This window comes from Schistocerca cancellata, chromosome 9 (assembly GCF_023864275.1).
Source record: "Schistocerca cancellata isolate TAMUIC-IGC-003103 chromosome 9, iqSchCanc2.1, whole genome shotgun sequence".
Taxonomy (NCBI): Eukaryota; Metazoa; Arthropoda; class Insecta; order Orthoptera; family Acrididae; genus Schistocerca; species Schistocerca cancellata.
The window spans coordinates 462,765,680-462,785,638 of NC_064634.1; the positions used below are offsets into that span (position 1 = coordinate 462,765,680).

The window sequence follows — 19,959 nt, forward strand, 5'->3', positions numbered from 1 at the left end:
TTTGCATACAGAATTTTTTCTGCGTTGACTAACAACGGGAAAAAAAATCAGCACGTTTCGACATAACAAGTCTGGGCCATTCGACTGTGACGCAAAAAGAAAAAATCGTTACCTGCAGATGGAGCAAAATTAATATTTAAAATTAATATTTAGTGATTACGCTATGTTTATTAATTTATAATTTAAACATACAGTCACGGAAGCAGCCTAAAAAAATAAGTTTTTGTCACGCTATGTGTAACAAATCAAGTGAAAATAAGATTATACTCAGACACTCACACACAAGCTAGTAGGCAGCTGAGCGAAAGGAAAACCTACATTTGGTCCAATGAAAAGTACCCAATGCCACGCACTTTGTAGCACTGAGAATAGCGATCCGTCCCGAAATGCGATTTGAGGCCACCTCTTTGCCGCTGTCCCGAGATGCGCGAGTAGCAGAGTCCTCTGCAGGGGTATGGGAGAACCAAGATCTGTCTAACTCATACGACGGACGGAGCGGGTTTGTTGTTGTGGCCCATGTGACCTTCAGACGAACTCTGTGGTGCGGTAACCTCATGGTACTGTGCGTCGGCGTAGAAATTTAATTTGCGTGATCATTTGCGAATCATTTCGGTAACGGCCCAGCAGCCACGTAATTTATGACTGTTCAAGCGCACGCCGACGTACAGTTGGGCTGAAATACGACTTGTTTTGCAGGTAAGGTAAAAAGAAAAGCCGTGGTACTGAAAACGTGTTGTTACTTCTTCTGTGAGATTGTTGTATTTCACGAATCTGCGCGTGTTGTTTAAGGGAGGTCTGCCCGTTACTCTGGGCTTCGTGGCCAAAGCCGGTTGGTTTTACTACACTTTGGCAAGAGTGTATTCGTGCAACACTGATCACACATATTGAACGTGTTGTATTAAAAATATTTTGTCAGCTGTATGCTGATACGTATTGCCGCCCCTCCCCTCCCCTCCCCCCCCCCCCCCCCCCCCGCCCCTGCAGGATCCGTACGTGCAGTAATTTGCCCATGTTCTACTCACTTGCACTCGCCAGTATTTTTACACAGCTTAAAGATAGACTATGTGTTGATGTCGAGATCGTGAAAGAATGCATTTCAAATGGTTACTCTGCGTCAGACAAATCTGTTATTTGCCGACTGAAGAGAGTTGAAACATCCATTCATGAACAATTTTCTGATTTTCGTGCACAATTGTTTGCAACAGGTATGATGGAGAGGAAGGCGGCGAAGGGAGTTGTACAGTAAACTGAAATTGTTTGCAAGCAATGTGCAGGGTAGCTTTGGATACAGTGTTAACAGCATGTGGTGACTAGAATGTATACTGGTTGACATTGTATGCTTGACCAAAAATGGTATACCGGTACAGCTTTTTTTTCTTCACAGGCGGGGTATAACAGATCACCATGTCAAAGGAACGGGCCTCTCGACGGTTTTATCGTGTAGAAAGTCAAAACCAACTTCTGTCTTTCCTGGACAGAGGCCACTCCGCAGCCCTCGAGAATCGGTGGACATTTGAAACAGCATGGGAAGTTGCAAACAAAGGTACATATTCTATTTCTAAAATGTATTGTTTCTTTTATGAAGTGTGTTTTTTATTCATGTGAAATAGAATTCTAATGCCAAACAAGTGAATATGTAAGCCCTCTCATCCTCCTCGACTGTCATCATTCCTCTATTAAAACCCCTAACTAAAAATGTACTATGTTACTACATAAGGGAACACACTTACACAGGGTCTCTCAAACTTTTATTGTACGTGGTTTATATTGTGGATTTAGTATCTATTTTGTCACTAGAACATGAGCTTAGAATGTGAAATGGTCATGTAGTAGAAAAGTTTGTGAAATGTAGGCCTGTTGTTAAAACTTTAGTGTTTTGCCCATAGCCCAGATTCACATCAGTTGTACTCATTGTCTCGTTCACACACATTTCCTGTTATTTATCATACTGTTGCCATTAACCATAATGTTTAATTCCTAATTGCTGGTCCTAGTTGTTACATTTATGTTAAGAAACTGCCATCACTGTTAAATGGGAGGTGTTTTCTGTACACATCATTACACTGTGTGTAACTGGTGACCACCACCAGCTATTTTTGTTGGTCTTGTTTTTCTCTGGCAGTGTCTGAGTGACCTTGTTTTAATATGGCATGACCAGTGGGCTAAATGCCAAGGCCATATTTTGCTGGTTATGTAACTTTTTGTTCTTGACTCCTTTGCATGAAAATTTAAAGCATTAATGACATCTGCCCCCATTATAACTGCCTTGGGAATTATTTCATTGTGTGTAATTTCTGCTGGCATGCTAGGGGAGGGGGTGTGAGTAGTAACCCTAGCCCTTCTGAAATGCCATTACATTGATGGGTGTCTTTTTAGTATTCTGTCCAAATGCTACTTCTGAAGTTATTTTTTTAACCTCCCAGAAGAATAATCAGTTTTGTCTGAGTGAGTGACTGGAGGACTCAGAGAATATTCTTAATTTTCTTAGTTTAAATGTTTAGGAACCAACTTGCAGAATGCAACAAAGTTCAAGAAATAAATAAATAAATAAAGACTGCAAATAAATTTTAAATGGCCATTCATTGAATTTACATTACTCGATGATGCAGTAAGTGCTGCCCAGGCCTAAAAGAAATGAGAGTACAAACATTTAGTTATGAGAGGAGAAATAGATTTTGGAGAGTCATTTCATAAGTTTCTTGGAACTTACTGCAGGGGAAGTTAGTTAAATAATTACATTCAAGAATACTGTACAGAAGTCAGTGCTTGCCAGACCCCATCAATTACATGCTACCTTCCTACCACTGTTAGAATACAGTTTTTCATAATAGTTATTGAGTCATTTTAATATACACATAAGCACTCCAATACTAATGAAAGAATAGCAGTTGCCTACATGATCTAAGAATACAGGCTCATTAACAACAAACGTAATGACTTTTGTTACAGGTTCTTGTCACACAATTGTACAGGGAACTGCTGCCAAACTATTCGCATCTTAGAAAATTTTGCACTGCAGAAAGATTTTAAACTCACTCATCTGCCTCTGTGACAAGTAATTGCTTATAAAGTTTTCACACAATGCCTGAACATTTGCATTTTTACTTACAGAAGAATATAAAGTTAAAGTGTAAATTATGTTTTCTTTGTATTGGAGGTGATCTTTTGCAGTTATGATAAATGTCATCATTGGTTTACTCAGACCATGTGAGGGGCTGGTGCTCAATTAAGCAATGGATGAAGGCTATTACAGTTTAGACAGTTACTATTTGTTCTCAGATAATTATTTAGTGTTGCACAATACTACCTTGTTAGTGTCCATACATTCTTGTTAAATCAGTTTCAGAAATATACTCCATTTCTGATAAAATTGATATTACAAATATAAACACAGGACTCGCAAATACAAGGCACAGATAATAATTTTTATGAAGACTTGTTCACAATACAGACTGGAGTTATGTACTGTAGTGGTAACTTATTTGATGTCTGTCTGGCATGTAACAAGAAACCACAATCACATCGGTACTGGCACTTTTATTTTGGCATTTAAGGGGGTGGGGGTGACCTACCAAAGGAGGTGAAGGTTTTGGTTTATCAGTGTGACGTGAAACTGTATGTCCTATCACCAATGAAGTCTCAAGTCATTTTTGTTTCCCTCTGCTCGTTATCCCAATCCCATCTCCCCCTGCTGTGGTTTCCATGCCCTCCCCTCTGGGCGCCACTCCCCCTACCTGGCTGGGGAAGTGTCCGCTTGCCGGTGATGGTGCGCTGTCCTGGGTCCCCTCCCCCTGGCGCCCCCCCCAGCCCAGAGACCTGCTGCTTTCATAGTCCATGTACTGTCTCTTACTCTCTTTCAGTCTCAGATATAGCTGAAGACTGCTCCCTCTCCAGGCCCTACCCTGCTCGACTTATGTAAGAGGAGTAGGAGAAAAAAGATAATTCTTGGGACAGTGTCTCTTTTATCCCCCTGGAGATGCTGACTTCTCCCTCTCAACATTACCCTGAGCTCTCGTTTGTCGACATCGCCCTGTCCTCCTTGATGATGGGTAGTTATCCAGTGGTGTGTCCAGCTTTGGCACATTTTCCTCCAATGTGGTTCCTCATTCTGAGCTTATTCGATGGAATTATAGGGAATACTACCATCACCTTCTGGAGTTGCAAGCCCTTATTTCCTTTCACTCCACAGCTTGTGTCATTCGCCAGGAATCTTATTTTACTGATACTCACTCACTGACCCTTTGTGGGTTCTGTGCTTTGTTGGAACCATGTGAGGTGGAGATTGTGGTGTGTGGTGGCAGCAGGTGACCCTGAGGCGTAGACTGCCTCATTGTTTCGTGCCTTCCCAGTCTCACGCTCATGTAATCCTCCAGTGGAATTGCGGCGGTTTCTTCCACCACCTGGCTGAGCTACAGCAGCTGTTAAACTTTACACCTTGCTTTCTACATTGCCCTCCAGGAAACCTGGTTCCCGGCAGTGTGGACCCCTGCCATCCATGGCTATAAGGGATATTACTGGAACTGTAGCGACTATATTTTAAAGCCCATAACCCCTTATGGGGTGGTGCCATGCTTACTGGCTGAGGTGGGGATGTCGAAAATTTACTGTCACAATTCGACCTCTGCCTCTTAAATACAGGTGCCCCCATACATTTTAGTGTGGTGCATAGCACATGTTTGGCCATTGATCTCTTGGTTTGCAGTCTTGGCCTTCTCCCATCTATCGAATGGAGAGTACATGATGACCTGTGTGGTAGTGACCACTCCCCCGGCATCATGCCCACAGACGCCTACCCAGATGGGCTTTAAACAAGGCAGACTAGGAAGCCTTCACATCTGCTGTTGCCTCAGAATCTCCCCCACTTGGTGCCACCGATGTTGTCGTTGAGCAGATCACTCCAACGATCATTTCTGTGTCAGAAAACCAGATCCCTCGTTCTTTAGGGTGGTCACCGGAAGTTGCTGAGGCAATTAAAGAGTGTTGGTGAGCTCTACAGTGACGTAAGTCGCACCCTTTCCTGGAGCACCTAATAGCCTTTAAGCAGCTCTGCGGCCAGCTTCTAGAAAGACGGAAACAGGAGTGTTGGGAGGGCTATGTGTCGGCCATTGGGTGCCATACGTCACCTTCCCAAGTCTGGATGAAGATCAGACGTGTTTTTGGGTACCAGACCCCAACAGGTGTCCCTGGCATTAACATCAATGGCTATTATCTACCAACGTAAACACGATTGCCGACCACTTTGCTGAGCACTATGCTCGAGCCTCGGTGTCCAAGAACTACACGCCAGCCTTTTGCATCCTCAAATGGTAGATGGAAAGGGAAGTCCTCTCATTCACCACACGGCACAGTGAACCCTATAACGCCCCATTTACAGAGTGGGAGCTCCTCAGCGCCCTTGCGCATTGCCCCGACACAGATCCTGGGCCGGATAGGACCCACAGTCAGATGATTAAACATCTCTCATCTGACAACAAGCACAACAAGCGACATCTCCTCATCATCTTCAGCTGGATCTGGTGCGATGGTGTCTTTCCATCGCAATGGCGGGAGAGCACCATCATTCTGGTGCTCAAACCCAGTCGTAACCCACTTGATGTGGTTAGCTACCGGCCCATCAGCCTCACCTACTTTCTTTGTAAGGTGATGGAATGTATGATGTGTCGGCAGTTGTGTTGGGTCCTGGAGTCATGTGGCCTATTGGCTACATGTCAGGGTGGCTTCTGTCAGGGTTGCTCTACCACTGATAATTTTGTGTCCCATAAGTTTACCATCTGAACAGCTTTTTCCAGATGCCAACATCTGGTTGCCATCTTTTTTGACTTACGTAAGGCATGTGACACCACCTGGTGACATCATATCATTGTATGAGTTGGGTCTCCACGGCCCAATCCCGATTTTTATCCAAAACTTTGTCGCTCCATGCTTTCCATGTCTAAGTTGGTGCCTTCCATACTTCCCCCCGTATTCAGGAGAATGGTGTTCCACAGGGCTCCATATTGAGTGTTTTTATATTTTTAGTGGCTATTAACGGTCTAGCAGCAGCTGTAGGGCCTTCGGTCTCACCTTCTCTGAATGCGGATGACTTCTGCATTTCGTACTGCTCTACCAGTACTGGTGGTGCTGAGCGGCAACTGCAGGGAGCCATTCACAAGGTGCAGTCATGGGCTTTAGCCCACAGCATCTAGTTTTCAGCTGTGAAGTAGTGTGTCGCGCATTTCTGAGAACATGGCACCGTTCATCCATAACCAGAACTTTATCGTTGACCGCCTGGCGCAAGAGGCCACGAGTAAACCATCTCTGGATGTTGGCCTCCCAGAGGCTGATTTGCGGGCAGTCCTCCGCTGAAAAGTTTTTGCGCTTTGGGACGCTGAATGGTGCGATCGGATTACACCCAATAAACTCTGTGCCATTAAGGAGACGACGTCTGTGTGGCGGTCCTCCATGCGAGCCAACCGCAGGGACTCAGTCGTCCTTTGCCGGCTCCGCATTGGCCACTCCCGGCTAACACACAGTTATTTACTGCGCCGGGTGGACCCTCCTGTATGTCGCTGCGGGGCGGCTTTGACGGCGGCCCACATTCTGTTGGCCTGCCCTCTTTTAGCTGTGGTCAGGCAGACATTTGCGCTGCCTGATACGCTCCCTGCCGTTTTATCTGATGACCCTGTTATGGCTGCCTTAGTTTTACGTTTTATTAGGGCAGGGAGTTTTTATTCTTTAATCTGAGTGTTTCTGTTTTATTTTATTTTTTGTGATGATTCTGGCCTTTGGCCTATGATTTTAAAGTGATCTTTTAATGTGTTTCTAAGTGGTTGGCTTTTCCTTTTTTATTTCTATGGTCGGCCAACCACTGTCACACTCTGTGTGGTTTTAGTTCGTTTTGTCTTGTCTTTGTCTCAGTTTCTCTTGTTCTGTATTGTCTGTGATCTATTCTGTTCCTCGTTTTTATTCTCTGTGGATGTTCTTTGTATTTGGAAAAAGGGACCGATGACCGTAGCAGTCTGGTCCCTTTCATCCCCCAAACCAACCAACCAAGAACTTTATCTTAATGATGATCCACTCACTGTAGTGGAGACAAATTGATTCTTAGGACTGGTTTTCGATGCTACCTCACCTTCATCAGCTTAAGCGGAAGTGCTGGCAGCACCTCAGTGCCCTCCGCTGCCTGAGCAACACCAACTGGGGTGCAGATTGCTCTACACTGCTGCAGCTCTACAGAGCTGTTGTTCAGTCCTGCCTTGACCATGGGAGTCTGGTTTATGGTTCAGCAGTGCCCTTAATGTTGGGTTTACTTGACCCAGTGCACCACTGTGGCATTCATGTAGTGACGGGAGCTTTTGGACCAAGTCCGGTGACAAGTGTCGTGGTAGAGGCCGGAGACCCTCCATTGAACGTTAGGTGTGCACAATTGCTGGCCAGTTATGTTGCACAAGTTAGTAGTTCCCCTGTACATCCGAATTACAATCTCCTTTTCCCAAACATGGCAGTTCATTTCCTGTATTGGTAGCCCGGGTCAGGGCTTCCAATTGTGGTTCACATTCAGTCCCTTCTGTCTGAGCTGGAGTCCTTCCCATTACTACCTCTCCTTGAGATCCATTCATGTACACCTCCATGGTGTACACATAGGCTACAGGTTCTTCTGGATCTTTCGCACGGCCCTAAGGACTCCGTTAACCCTGCAGCTCTCCACTATCACTTCCTCTCGATTCTCGACATGTACCAGGGCCATGAAGTGTTTTACACTGACGGTTTGATGGCTGATGGTCGCGAAGGTTTTGTGGATTTTCATGGAGGACATATTGAACAGCACTTCTTGCCAGATGGCTGCAGTGTTTTCACTGCAGTGCTGGTGGCCATATCTCACGGTCTTGAGCACATCCGCTTATGCCATGGCGAGTCATTTCTTCTGTGCACTGACTCCTTGAGCAACCTACAAGCTATCGACCAGTGCTACCCTCGCCATCCTTTGATAGTGTCCATTCAGGAGTCCAACTGTGTCCTGGAATGGTCCCATCATCTGGTGGTGTTTGTGTGGACCCCAGGACGCGTCGGAATCCCAGGCAACAAACTGGCCGACAGGCTGACCAAACAGGCTACACAGAAACCACTTCTGGAGATTGGAATCTCCGAAACTGACCTGCATCCTGTCTTACGCCACATGGATTTTTGGCCTTGGGAGACAGAATGGCATAACAGTATGCACAACAAACTGCGTGTAATTATGGAGACTACGAATGTGTGGAAGTCTTCCATGCGGTCCTCTCTCACCCTGCCTTTGGTGTTGGGCGACAATGCCTCAACAGCAGCTTTAGTTTTATGTTTTAAACCTGAGACTGGGTTTTATAATTTGATCTAAGTTTTAGCGCATGTCTTTCGTCCCTTTGTGTCCTCCACCCTAGTGCATTTAGGGTGAAGGTTTTAAAGTGTTGCAGAGTGGCTGGCTTCTCCTTTCCATTCTCATGGTCAGTCAGCCATGGTAATCTGCTCTCTTGTTTTGATCTCTTCATGTTTCTTGGGTCTCTCTGTGGTTTTCTTGTATGAATTTGTCCATTTTTAGTGTTTGTGTTGCCCTTATGTCATTCTTGTGGTTTTCTCCTTTCTTCCAGCTGTGTTTTGTATGTCTGTTATTTTGCTCCCACCCTCATGGAATTATTTTAATTGGAATGAGGGACAGATGACATAGCAGTTTAGTCTCTCCCCCTCTTCGAGCGAGATGGGACAGTGGTTAGCACACTGGACTCTCATTTGGGAGGATGATGGTTCAACCCGCATCCGGCCATCCTGATTTAGGTTTTCCGTCATTTCCATAAATCGCTCCGGGCCAATGCTGGGAAGGTTTCTTTGAAAGGACACGGCTGACTTCCTTCCCTAATCCCATAAGACCAATGACCTCATTGTCTTGTCTCCTCCTCCAAATAACCCAACCCATCTCCCCCCTCTTTGAAACAAACCAACCAACCAGCCAACTAATTTGACCTTCATGACCAGATAAAACTGCTTATTATGCAGCTGACATCTTTTTCATTAAAGACGTATGGATCTGGAAAGAAATTAGCAATCACTGTTCTGCTAAGCTTTTCCATTCTTGTTGTGAATGTTAATATTGGGGTGAACCAAAAGATGGACATCAGTAACTACTGGTGCCCTTGATCAGAGCTATCTGAGATGACATCTATATTGAAATCTTCACACACATTCACTTACGAGGGGCATTTGAAAAGTCTGTGCAAAAATAAAAACTACTTACGTGTTTGGGGTAAACCTTTTTTATTTTCCGACATAGTCTCCTTTTAGACTTATACACTTTGTCCAGTGCTGTTCTAATTTGTTGATCCCTTCAGAATAATAGGAATTGTCCAAGTCTGCAGAATATCTATTAGTTGCTGCAATCACCTCCTTGTTTGAATAAAATCTTTGTCCTGCCAGCCATTTCTTCAAATTTGGTAGTAGTCTGAGGGAGCAAAGTCTGGACAATATGGGGGATGTGAAATGAGTTGGAATCCTATTTCCATTAATTTTGCGACCACAACTGCTGAGGTGTGTGCTGGTGCATTGTCGTGATGGAAAAGAACTTTTTTGCAGTCCAATTGCTGGTGTTTTTCTTGCAGCTCGGTTTTCAAACAGTCCAGTAATGATGAATAATATGCACCTGTAATAGTTTTACCCTTTTCCAGATAGTCGATGAAGATTATCCCTTGTGAATCCCAAAAAACAGTTGCCATAACCTTTTCAGCCGAAGGAATGGTCTTTGCCTTTTTTAGTGCAGATTCTCCCTTGGTACCTCATTGTTTAGATTGTTCTTTGGTCTCAGGAGTATAGTAATGTATCCATGTTTCATCCACAGTGACAAAACGACGCTTAAAAGTCCTATGGATTCTTCCTGAACAACTGCAAACAATCCTTGCAACAATTCCGTTTTTGGTCAGGAGTGAGTAATGTAGGAACCCATCTTGCAGATAGCTTTCTCGCGTTGAAATGTTTATGCAAAATGCTATGTGCCAATTCATTCAAGATGCCCACAGCACTAGCAATCTCACGTACCTTAAATCTTCTGTCATCCATCATCATATCATGGATTTTATCAATGATTTCTACTTTCAAACTGTTCTAATTGAAGGTGCAGAGTCCCCGTAATGTTTATCATTCTTCTCTTTAGTCTCCTGAGGCATTTTGCCTTTCATAAAGTAATATTTAATGACCACAAAAAATTCTTTTTTGTCCATTTTTTGACAATCACTCGACTTCCTTGATTCACACGAATGCCAAACACAAAGAAATAGACCAATATGGCTGAAACTTCTTTCCAAAGTTGCTACTAACCAAACATGACCTCGATATGCACTGGAGGTGCCAGCTCTCAGACTTTGCATGGACTTTTCAAATGCCCCTCGTAAGTTATTTACACCAAATACCTGCTCTAACTGGTTAGTAGAATTTAGAATATTTCCGTAGTGGTGGGGCCATGAACTATCAGAACTGCTATTTTCTGTTGATGAAAATCTCTCGGATTTCCAGTTTGGTGGCACTGTGATGGTACAGTGGCATCACAGTATCTGAATAGTCACCTGCCTTGAAATCAGTTAGCTTTTGATCACTAGTATATACCAGGAAAGTCTGTATTCACACATGCTATCTCGTATGTTTCAAAGTTTGTTACTGAAATTCAGCATTCAAACAGATGTTCAGTGCAATACCCACTGAGGTATATTGCCAGGGACTTTATTTTACATTTTTTGTTGATCCCCCCCCCCCCCCCTCTCCTCCCTTTCCTCTTATTACATCTACACCACTGTGGTACTAATTTGATTCGATCTACCTGCATGTGTTCAATTTCCGTGACTTCCAGATTCTGTTATACATAACACATTTGTAGAAATACCTTTGATTCTCAGTATCCTGCGCTGTTATGTGTAGTTATTCTTAGGGTTTTGAACCTCAATCTATAAAAATTGAACACACATAGAATCACTTTTTCTCTGTCTGACTGTTAACTCATTTTTCCTCAGCAATGGGTAGACATATCAAGTTGAAATTTAAGTTACATACTAAAGTCTGTTTTCTTGGCGGAGTTAAAAATTTAAGCTTGTATCTCAATGCAATCAAGACAGTCATTTAGATCACATATTTGGCACTCTCAAACACTCATGAAAACCTGTAAATCGACCATCTATATACAGGGTGTACATAAAGTCCGGGAACACTTCCAATTATTTGTTGCACAAGACACAAACATTGTACAGATATCATACATTGTCATTTTGGAGAGAAACACTGAAAGTTTTTTTTCCTTGTATACCACCACAATGTAGTTTGGTAATTCGCCGATAGTCAGCGCTAGTCGCAAACATGCTGAGTTCAGGTGCAGAGCGAGCTTTGTGTGTGTTGGAGCTTGACAAAAACAAGTGTGCTACAGCTGTTCAATGGATGTTTAGAACCACGTACCGTAAGAACCAACCAACAAGGAAGGCCATTTACCACTGGGACAACAAATTTGTTACGATGGTTCCTTGTGCCCGCAAAGAGAATCGCATATTGGATGTTTGTAAAAAAAAAAAAAAAAAATTTTAGAGTTTCTCTTCAAAATGCAATATATATGACATCTTGACAGTGTTTAGTACTTGTGCAATAAATAATTGACAGTGTTCCCGGGCTTTATGTACATGCTGTATATGTTGGATATGGTCATCTAGCAGAAAAGTATGTCTGGAAACAGATGTGGGTGGACCACAAATATTTTAGTTGTTGTCTTAACCTAGTTGTCACCTCTCAACAACATGAAGAATTGCCAGAAACATGTGGTTCAGATTCCCCATTAAACTGTAGGTCCCCTTTTTTTGGTCTGGGTAACTAGGGTAGATTAGGAAAACGTGAGTCACTGAAGCGACATGCAATAGAAAGACTTGCCCTCAGGCATTGAACAAAACAAAATTATTATTATTAATTATAATAATAATAATTATAATAATTGTTATTAGTATTAGTATTATTATATAATCTATGAATATAATTAAGTTTGCCTGTTTCTTCTTTTTATTGAACACCTTTCTAATATCTTAATGGAAAAATCAAAAAGTATTGTTGTTAACCTGTGTGCTTTCGAAGCTGCCAGTTTTTTCTTCTCCATTTATTGTTACAGCAGAGTTCATACTCATTCTGCCATTCTTTCCTTTGGAATCACGCAAAAGTGGGAAATATTTGGAATTACAGGGAGTGGGCAAATGGTGGTATGATTACACTGAATGCTGCTGGAAATTAGTTGAGCAAGTAACTTCCTTCTGGGTACATTAAGATGTAGACCATGCCACGTGAAGAGTGAGATGTCAATCATACCTGTGTGTGATCACCACAGTCTATCGACTCGTGAATCTGTGTTTACATTACATTAATCCTTGTTCCATAGATCATGAATATGACATTTTGTAATGATGTGAAATGTGTCACTTTAATGTAAGTTTTCTTCACACAAAATAATTAATTGTCCCCCCCCCCTTTCATCCAAGGCTTATTGTATTGCTCACAGTGGAGCAACCTTCATATTTGTGAGAGGAGCAGTCCCACTGATGTGCTCAGTGTCATCTTTGTGTGGTTGAGGTTACAGTCGAAACTGTACCAGGCATCCCCAAAAACTACTAAATTATATTATTTACCAAAATCTTTTCCCAGAGAGCCTAAACCACAGGTGACATAACTGAGCCACCGCACTTGACTTAAAAGTATTAGTTAGCTGGTATTCATTGCCTATGGAGCTCTGAACTAATTCAGACATCCCCTTTCTGTGACTACATCCCAACAGGAGGACCTTCTAGGTCTGTCCAAAAGAACAGATACCATCTTCATATAGTTAAGGCTAACCAGCCATTGACTTCCTCCTCCTGTGCTGGATGCACACACATTGCCCGAACTCTTATGGGACTCTGTAAGATTGTATGCCGCGAGTAATGAGTGTAATGTGCAGGGGCACTATGAATGTAAGAATGTTGGGAATGTGGGTCTCATGGGGAGCGTGCAAGGGATAAATCCCAGCAGTCACACTATCCTCTTTGCCCTCGGTGGCTCAGATGGATAAAGCATCTGCCATGTAACCAGGAGACCCCAGGTTCGAGTCCTGGTCGGGGCACACATTTTCAACTGTCCCTGTTGATGTATATCAACACCTGTCAACAGCTTTGGGTCTTGATTTAATTATCATTTCAACGTAAAAATTGGTTTTTACTGTGCTATTGAAAATACTGGCTATTGTTCTCAACAGTGTTAAAGTACTGTATGGGAACTATTACTTGGCACACAGGTTCTCCAATTCTGATCAATTGCAGTAAGGAGACTTTGTGTCCTGGTGAAGGATCTCTTCATTTCTGCCTTTCCTTACTCAGCTCAGCTTTGTTGGCTCTACCTGTAGACTGTGCCAGATTTGTCATTGGCAGCATATGTATGTAAAATTGTAAATGCATTTACTAAAATACTTATATTTGGTGGATCATAGCTACCCCCACCCTTGTCCTCCCCTGTAGGTGAGTACCTGCACTTCAGGCCACACAAATATCACAGTCGGCACCCTGAGGGGTGAAACGAATTGCTTTCCAATGACTCCCACATCAAGCAATTGTAAGGGATTGGCATGTACATGTCAGATACTACTGTGTGACCCCAGTGCTGTCAATTGTGATGCAGTGGGTGGGGCTCCTTGTGGTGCAGGGGGCCGGGCTGTGTGATCTCAATTATCGCGTTTCAGACACAATGAGGGCGGTACCGGTACAGTGAGGAGACAGCCTGCCCTTCCTTTGAGCACATGGTATGTCTACTATTTTACGAGTAGTTCTTCACCACACGTGGTTAGGCGTATTTAACGAGAACAAGAGTGTTAACTATAATTTGTATTTCTGTGCTCAGATTTTCTGATAAATTATAGTAGTGGTTAATAAGGTACTCTTTTTACTGCAATTTTTAGTATTGGGATTTTCTGCCTTGGGTTTACCTGCAGCATGTTATAGACATTTGCATTGCAGTATAAAATTTCATTATGAACAGCAGAGGGAGGCACACAGTCTATTTGGAAATTATCTTCACTTGTTTTTTTGTGGTTGTGAAATTCGAAGTTGATTCTAAATTGTCTCATCTTATTAATCACAAAATACCACCAGAGAGCAAACTTGTCAGCATGTAAGTTTAAGATTCCCAGGTTATTGAAGAGGCTTATTAGAGACTTTCTATTATCATCGTACACAGTATTCTTATTGCACACTTCTGTGGAATAAACTGTATGACCTCAGCTGTGTTGCACCAGAAGTTAGTGTTGTTTCAATGGAAAGTTAGTGAAAAATGTTAGAAATCTCTATCACTGCATTGATTTGCTGACAGGACTGCTAAGTGCAAAGTGATTAAAGTGTTTTCATTTATTTGTAATGTATAGCAGTTTCTTTACATTTGATTGTTAACTGGTGTCAGTACCTGCCAGAGTAGCCCACAAGTTGCAGTGTAGGTTTAATAGTCTGAAACCTGTCACATGAACAAGCTACATAATCGCATGTGGAAGCTAAAAGTGGTAACCATTCATCATACATAGTTATAACTTCAATAGAAGAAAATGCATAATGCTAGTAAAGATATATCTTGTTTGTCATTGGGTAAATACATCATTTTACTGGCTTCCTTTACTATTGTAACCAGATCTGTAATACAAAAAAAGTTGATAATATTGCCAGAATAGCCCAAAAAGATGGTCAAAATACAGAAACCTTTGTGTTTATATATGTGTTCACTTATCAGAAATAACAACAAAAACAATCAGTTATTAACAAAATTATTTAATTGGATAAAAAATCTAAACACAAAAGTGGCAGCACAACACACACACAAGACTGTTGGGGCAGTCCCCAACAATCAGTCTTTCCTTCTCATCCCGTATGATAAGTCTCTCCTGATCAGTGGTTCTGGAGACTTTCATGAAATCTACCCCTTTTCCTTCACCCTTCTTTCTTCCTGTTTAACATTTCTGCCTGAAGGAGCCACTGGCTCTGAAAGCTTGCCAATTACAATAGTCTTTTATGTGTGTGTTCTGACACCACTTGACAAGTACATTTTTTATCTATACACTTATCAGAAATGTTATATATTGCCAGGCTGTAATTTGTAGGAATTTGCACATGTGTTGCCTCATAGTGGAAGAATGCTTCAGAATATTTATTAAACAGACAGCTGCCAGAATACTTCTAAGTATTTTATATTGCTGTTGGGTCTGCTTTATCCCAGTTAAAAAGCAGCTCTTATTTGTAGTTAACCATGGTAGGACATATTGTTTGTAAGTGACATTTTTTTTTTTTTGTTACAACTTCAGGCCTCTAGTATTTCAATTATGTATTGAAATGTTGGAGACAGATAGTTTAGATAAGTGTGTATATTTTAAACTATGTAGTTCACAGCAAGCATCACATAATTATCGATTGCTATTGTGTTCAGCATTGAGGAGTTTGATAAAAGAACAAACATCTGTTGTTTTGTTTTTCAGTGGGTGGCATTTACACTGTTTTGCGATCAAAAGCATATGTCTCAACGGAGGAGATGGGTGACCAGTATGTTATGTTAGGTCCCTATAAAGAGCACTGTGCCCGCACAGAAGTGGAGGAGGCAGAATTCCCAGTCACCAGCCCACTCAGTATTGCTGTCAACAAAATGCGTGATATGGGATTCAAGGTACTAATACTCTGATAAACTATTTTTTAAGCTCTTACTGTATAAACTGAAGAGCTGTACTTCATTGTGTCAGTACAATTATATTGTTTGGATGCAAAGTTTTTGGACATGTCAATATCATAATTTAGCAACTTTTCCTTTTGTTTTGGACTGTAAAAAGTTTAGACTTGACATTCTGGATGCATGTAATATTTGGCAGTTAAATGGTATTATTGTAAGCAGCACAAGTACTAGGGTAGAACTAAAGATACGCGCTTAATTATTTTACAGAATTTTCATTTTGTTATTCAGAACAAAAGTATGTATTGTAAAATGTATCCACTACTACCATAAACACATTTTTATAGTATTAATTTCAAACTTAAGCATTTGCCAGCTCTATAACTGGAAATACTAATTTTGTGCTTTAATTTATTTACAAAGTGACAGCTTTTTTTAACAGCATAAAATGCGTATTTTACTTAGCTGATTCAGTTACTTAGATCACAGGAGCTTGGTGCACAAAAGCAAATAATTCTGTTTCAGTTAAAGTAAAAATTTTTATTAAATTCGCTCAAAAATTCATTGTCGCAATATAGGAGTAACTGCTGAGGCATAGTAAGAGATTCTCAACCAGAGACATACAAATGCTGAGCCATCTGGTTATGGTGGTTATGTTTATGAAGTTTCAGCAATTAATGAATTTCCTTCCATATTAAAAATTGTTTTTAGAATTAGTTTCATTATTTAAATAATTTCATAACAAAATTCTCATGAAAAATAATTTATTGTTTTTGTCTAAATATATTAACATTAGATGCTTTTAGAAATCGGCTTCTCTAAGAGAAATATGAACTTTTTCACATGATTAACGTATTGTTTTACTTTTATGGAATTTCTTGCTTGTGATTTGTTAAATTTCTTCATATATGTAGTAATAATTTGTGAACAATATTAGGAAAAGGGTAGTAGCTATTAGGAAAAGGGTAGTTTGCTACTTAGTGTAAAGATGATATGTTAATTTACATACACACACAAGAAAAAGACTGTTACACATTTAGCTTTTGACGAAATACTTTTCAGGAGAGAAAACACATGCGTTCACATAAGCAAGCGCACCTCGTTTACACATGACCACCATCTCAGGTGACTCTGACCAGTATGATTTATTATTATTTCTTAAATATTATTGCACACACTTGTATTTTTGTTTCGGAAATTGTGGATTTACTGGCTTTTAACAATGAATATTATCAGACGTTATTACTTTTGTCAGTTATGATATTTAATTTCAGAATGAAACAAAATACTCAACTATTAACAGAAATGTTAATTTTTATTCAAAATTATGTTACTGCCAAAACCAGGAATTGACAAGTTACAGAATTAAAATTTAAAATTTATTAAGTTCTTCACTAAACATTTAGATCATTTAATACTTTATAAGCTTGCAGTTCCATTTCAGTTCCATTGCAGTTCCATTTCAGTATGAATTCTTCATGCCTGTATCTATTTTTCAATACAGCATGTTATCTTCTAGTACATTCCTTCCATTAAAGCCCAAGTATAAAATTTTCTTGTTTGTAGAATTCCACTGGTTCGGTGTATAACCACCTGCTCACTACGGCTGTCGGTCGTGGCAGCCTGAAGCTCTTTCAAAGGTCCAGACATATGCAAATCAATCACATGTTTGCAGATGCTGAAGCAGTTCTCTCAAGAACTGTATAATCTTGGCAGTATGATAGCCGCAAGGCAAATGCGCATTTCTGTGGACCTGCCTGATGTTTGCAGTTACTCGTTTTGACACTCATTGCAGAGAGCACGATACAATTTGATGAATTGATTGGCGACTCCATGTTGTCTTGTGCACTACGACCAGATAACAGGTATACTTGAAAAAAGAGACAGCATTGGTCGTATAGTTTTACTATCGCAAAATCGATTTTCTGTCACTGAGTGACCATCTTCAGTGCTATATTGTATAACTTAAATTAGGATGCACTGTTTTCACTAAGCTTTATGGCAATCACATAGACTCTATGTGATTGCCGTAAAGCTTAGTGACAACAGTGCATCCTAATTTAAGTTATACAATATAGCACTAAAGATGGTCCTCAGTGACAGAAAATCGATTTTGCGATAGTAAAAATATACGACCAATGCTGTCTCTTTTTTCAATTTGATGAATGTTGAGACATATTTCAGCATTGATAGTCACCCTTCCTGTGTGAAATTCCTCAAACGGAAGGCCATGTATATCTCTCTGAGGAGGGGGTAGTGTAAATTGCCTTTGTGGGTGTTGCCAGACTGAATGTCTTCAGTGGCAGAGGACATGGAAGCTCCCAACTTGAGGCGGAACTCCTTTGATTTGGTCATGTAGTGTTATGCACCATCACTACCCTTTCTATCACTGCTGCCTGTGTAAGGCTCTAAGTGGTTGAGAAGTGCCTTCCTCTGACACTCTGAGTCATTAGGTTCTCAGAACACCCAGTGGGAACTAATTTTCACAAAGTTATTTTTACCACTTATTGCTGCACAGTACTGTCTGCTGTTCTACATAAAATAGTCTCCCTGTTATGATGACTGATAGGAAGCCTGCACACACTCAGTGCAACCTATTTCGTCATTCAGTGGAATCTTTTTGCTTATCAATGGAACTTGGCTACATCCTTAAACACATTTTTCAGAATATTAAACTTCAAATCTGAGCCTTTTAGCTATATTATTATAGTACTGCTATGTAGTGCTTAAATTTATGTGCAGAGTGGTGCATTGATAAACAGAAAACAAGTACTGCAGATGACTTACTTCAGTTAGGAGATGGTTTGGGTTGGTGAATAACTAAAGGTACAGATAAAATTTTGTTTAGTGTCACTTCAAAAATTTTTTATGTCTGGAATATGTCATAACAGCTCACCATCACTCTGAGATATACTGAGCCAAGTGGCCACAGCCACAATTACACCTATAATCTTTCAACAATCAATAAATTTATTACTTTATTGAAAATGTAATTAGTTGCCTTTTCATAACAGACTTCTTGTGACAAACATGTCTACATCCTTAGCTGAGTGGCCAGTACAGCTGACTCCTATGCAGAAGGCCTGCGTTACTTTCCACACTGTTTTGGAAATTTTATCATCACGGGGCATGGATGTTGCCACTGTCTTCTTCTACTGTATTTCTTTCCCCCATTCCTGTCAATTGTTCCCTTATGCTCTCCTTGAAACACTCTACAACCTCTGGTTTAGTCAGTTTATCCAGGTCCCATCTCTTTAAATTCCCACCTTTTTGCAGTTTCTTCAGTTTTAATCTACTGTTCATAACTGATAGATTGTGGTCAGTCCACATCTGCCCCTGGAAATGTCTTACAATTTAAAACCTGGTTCCTAAGTATGTCTTACCATTATATAATCTATCTGATACTTTCTAGTATCTCCAGTATTCTTCCATGTATACATCCTTCTTTTATGATTCTTGAACCAAGTGTTAGCTATGATTAAGTTATGCTCTGTGCAAAATTCTACCAGACGGCTTCCTCTTTCATTTCTTAGCCCCAATATATATTCACCTACTATGTTTCATTCTCTCCCTTTTCCTACTCTCGAATTCCAGTCACCCATGACTATTAAATTTTCGTCTCGCTTCACTACCTGAATAATTTCTTTTATCTCATCATGTATTTCATCAATTTCATCATCATCTGCTGAGCTAGTTGGCATATAAACTTGTACTATTGTAGCAGGCATGGGCTTCGTGTCTATGTTGGCCACAATAATGCGTTCACTATGCTGTTTGTAGTAGCTTACCTGCACTCTTATTTTTTTATTCATTATTAAACCTACTCCTGCATTAGCCTTATTTGATTTTGTATTTATAACCTTGTATTCACCTGACCAAAAGTCTTGTTCTTCCTGCAACTGAACTTCACTCTTTCCCACTATATCTAACTTTAACCTATCCGTTTCCCTTTTTAAATTTTCTAACCTACCTGCCCGATTAAGGGATCTGACATTCCATGCTCCGATCCATAGAACGCCAGTTTTCTTTCTCCTGATAACGACGTCCTCTCGAGTAGTCTCCGCCCGGAGATTCGAATGGGGGACTATTTTACCTCCGGAATATTTTACCCAAGAGGACGCCATCATCATTTAACCATACAGTAAAGCTGCATGCCCTCGGGAAAAATTTCAGCTGTAGTTTCCCCTTGCTTTCAGCTGTTCACAGTACCAGCACAGCAAGGCCGTTTTGGTTGGTGTTACAAAGCCAGATCAGTCAATCATCCAGACTGTTGCC

General features: G+C 40.9%; 1 protein-coding gene across 2 annotated transcripts in view; it reads left to right on the plus strand.

The window, feature by feature from the left end:
- The first annotated feature begins 478 nt into the window (after nt 1-478).
- Nucleotides 479-19,959, plus strand: part of LOC126100109 (glycogen [starch] synthase) — a 123,493-nt gene continuing 104,012 nt past the window's right edge. Inside the window, exons 1-3 of one of the 2 annotated variants that reach the window (XM_049910629.1) lie at nt 479-696; nt 1,385-1,543; nt 15,500-15,684. In XM_049910629.1, coding sequence (XP_049766586.1) covers nt 1,405-1,543; nt 15,500-15,684 — 324 coding nt within the window. In that variant the 5' untranslated portion in view covers nt 479-696; nt 1,385-1,404. Of the gene's footprint in view, nt 697-1,062; nt 1,206-1,384; nt 1,544-15,499; nt 15,685-19,959 lie in introns of those variants that run through there. The other variant, XM_049910630.1, reaches the window with a different exon arrangement.